The sequence below is a fragment of the Bison bison genome, unplaced genomic scaffold (assembly GCF_000754665.1).
Source record: "Bison bison bison isolate TAMUID 2011002044 unplaced genomic scaffold, Bison_UMD1.0 scf7180017846038, whole genome shotgun sequence".
NCBI classification, from domain to species: domain Eukaryota; kingdom Metazoa; phylum Chordata; class Mammalia; order Artiodactyla; family Bovidae; genus Bison; species Bison bison.
The window spans coordinates 47,949-49,842 of record NW_011476611.1 but is presented as its reverse complement, the minus strand read 5'-3'; the positions used below and the strand labels follow the sequence as shown (position 1 = coordinate 49,842).

General features: G+C 70.3%; 1 protein-coding gene across 1 annotated transcript in view; it reads right to left on the bottom strand.

Moving 5' to 3' along the window:
• Positions 1–133: 133 nt before the first annotated feature.
• The window catches only part of LOC104987406 (protein capicua homolog), a 5,627-nt gene continuing 3,866 nt past the window's right edge, over positions 134–1,894 (bottom strand). Inside the window, exons 3-4 of the mRNA XM_010838298.1 lie at positions 252–1,858; positions 134–178 (exon numbers count right to left, since the gene is read on the bottom strand). Of these exons, the coding sequence (XP_010836600.1) occupies positions 134–178; positions 252–1,858 (1,652 nt within the window). The remainder of the gene's footprint in view (positions 179–251; positions 1,859–1,894) is intronic.

The window sequence follows — 1,894 nt, the reverse complement described above, 5'->3', positions numbered from 1 at the left end:
CCAGCAGGTGGGGGCAACAGCAGCAACGGTGAGGGCTGGCGGGAGCGGGAGAAGGGCACGGCAGGCGACACGGCTCGGAAGCCAGCTGGCGCGGAGGGTGCAGGTGTGTGGGACACCGAGTCCACGCCAGCGTCTAAGCTGTCATTCTTGGGGAAGTCTGGGGCGGCTCCTCCACCCGCTGCGCCGGGAGCCCCCAACGCCCCTGGGTGGGGCAGCAGCTCTGTCTTCCGTCGCCCAGGGCTGATGGGCACAGTAAAGGTCAGGTTGGTCTGGAAGGTGGGGAGGATGCCAGAGGAATGGCGCTCTCGGGGGGCAGGTGGCGGCGGGTGGGGGCCCAGGTCTGGTGGCGTCAGCACGCCCGCCTTAGGGGTGCTGGCGCTCAAGTGGCGGCTGCGGACAGCGGTACGCTGGATGACGGGCGAGGCGTTGATGGGGCTGAAGTTGGCAGGGCGGAAGCCGAAGAGCGGCGAGGGCGAGGGCGACGGGGCTGGTGAGAAGGGTGACTGCGTAGACACGGGGGAGAAGGAGGGTGTGCCCGAGCGAGAACTGCCCAGGGACACCAGCATCACCGCTGCTTCGCACTCGTCAAACTCAAAACGAGACAGGTCGGCGGGGGCCACCAGGCGTGGACGGGAGTCTCCGCGGGCTGCCACGCTGCTGGCCTCACTGTCCCGCGACGTCTCATCCCCCCAGTCGAACTCGGTGCTGCCCTCACGGGCCGCCACGCCCGCCGGCCGCCCGGCCCCACCCGGGCCACTGTCTGCCAGGCCCTCCATCTCCTTGGTTCGCATGGACAGGTGACGGGAGCAGTAGCCCCGCCGCTGTGACTCCTTCATGCAGCCATCTCTCGAGCACAGCCGTCTCCACTGCTTGCCGTTGAACTTCTTTCGGATTCCATTGGGCGTGCAGACCACGTCGCCCTTCTTGTACTTCTGCTGGGCCGCTGTCAGGGGTGTGCGGGCCCGGGCGGCCGGCGCAGCCCCTTTCTCCAGTGAGGCCACGCTGCTGCTCCGGCTGCCACCCTGGCTCCCCTCCTGGCACGGGGAGGGCTGCTCACCCGGGCGGCCTGGGCCTGCGAAGGCAGGGGACTTGGGTGGTGGTGACAGGAGCTGGGGCGGCAGTGGGAGCAGAGCCGGGGTGCCCAGGGCGGGCAGGTGCTTCTCCTCACCCTCCTCACAAGCCCCAAGGTTGCCACCGAAGCTGATCTTGGAGACCTCAGCATCCTCAGGCTGCTTGGGGTCCAGGGCAGCAGGGCAGGGGGGCAGGGTGGCCCCGGGCTCAGCCTGCTCCTCCTCAGGGCCTGCCGGGGGCTTCCTTGGCAGGGCTTCGGGCTCCCAGGGGGGCCGCAGCAAGCGGAGGCTGGAGCGGGCCACCCATACCGCCTCCTCGGGCTCCCGGTGTGGTGGCTGAGGTGGCTGCGGCAGGGCGGCTGGGCCCAGCTGGGAGCTGGGGCCAGGGCCGAAGCGGACCTTGTAGGCGGCGGGCTTGGTGGCCACCTCCACCACCACACCCTCCCGGTAGGCCGCCATGCCGGGCTCCACACAGGTACAGACTGCTGTGCCCACCGCCAGCGCCCCCGGTGGGGGCGTGGCATCCAGAACCACATCCACACCCCCACCAGGCACCCCCTCATAGAAAGTCAGGGCCCGGTCCCCGTGGAACTGCACACCCAGGTCCTGGCTTCGGCGCACCTGGCGCACCACAGCCGGCAGGAAGAGGCCATCCCCGCGCCGAGCCAGGACTCGCTGGGACCGCAGCTGCCGCAGGTCGTAGCCCCCGCTGGTGCTACCAGGGGTCCAGGGGCCCAGACCACAGGCTTCAGCCGGCTCATCCTCCAGGTCGGCTGAGTGCTCACTGGCTGTGTCGGTGGAGGAGGAGCGCGGGGAGGGGGGGG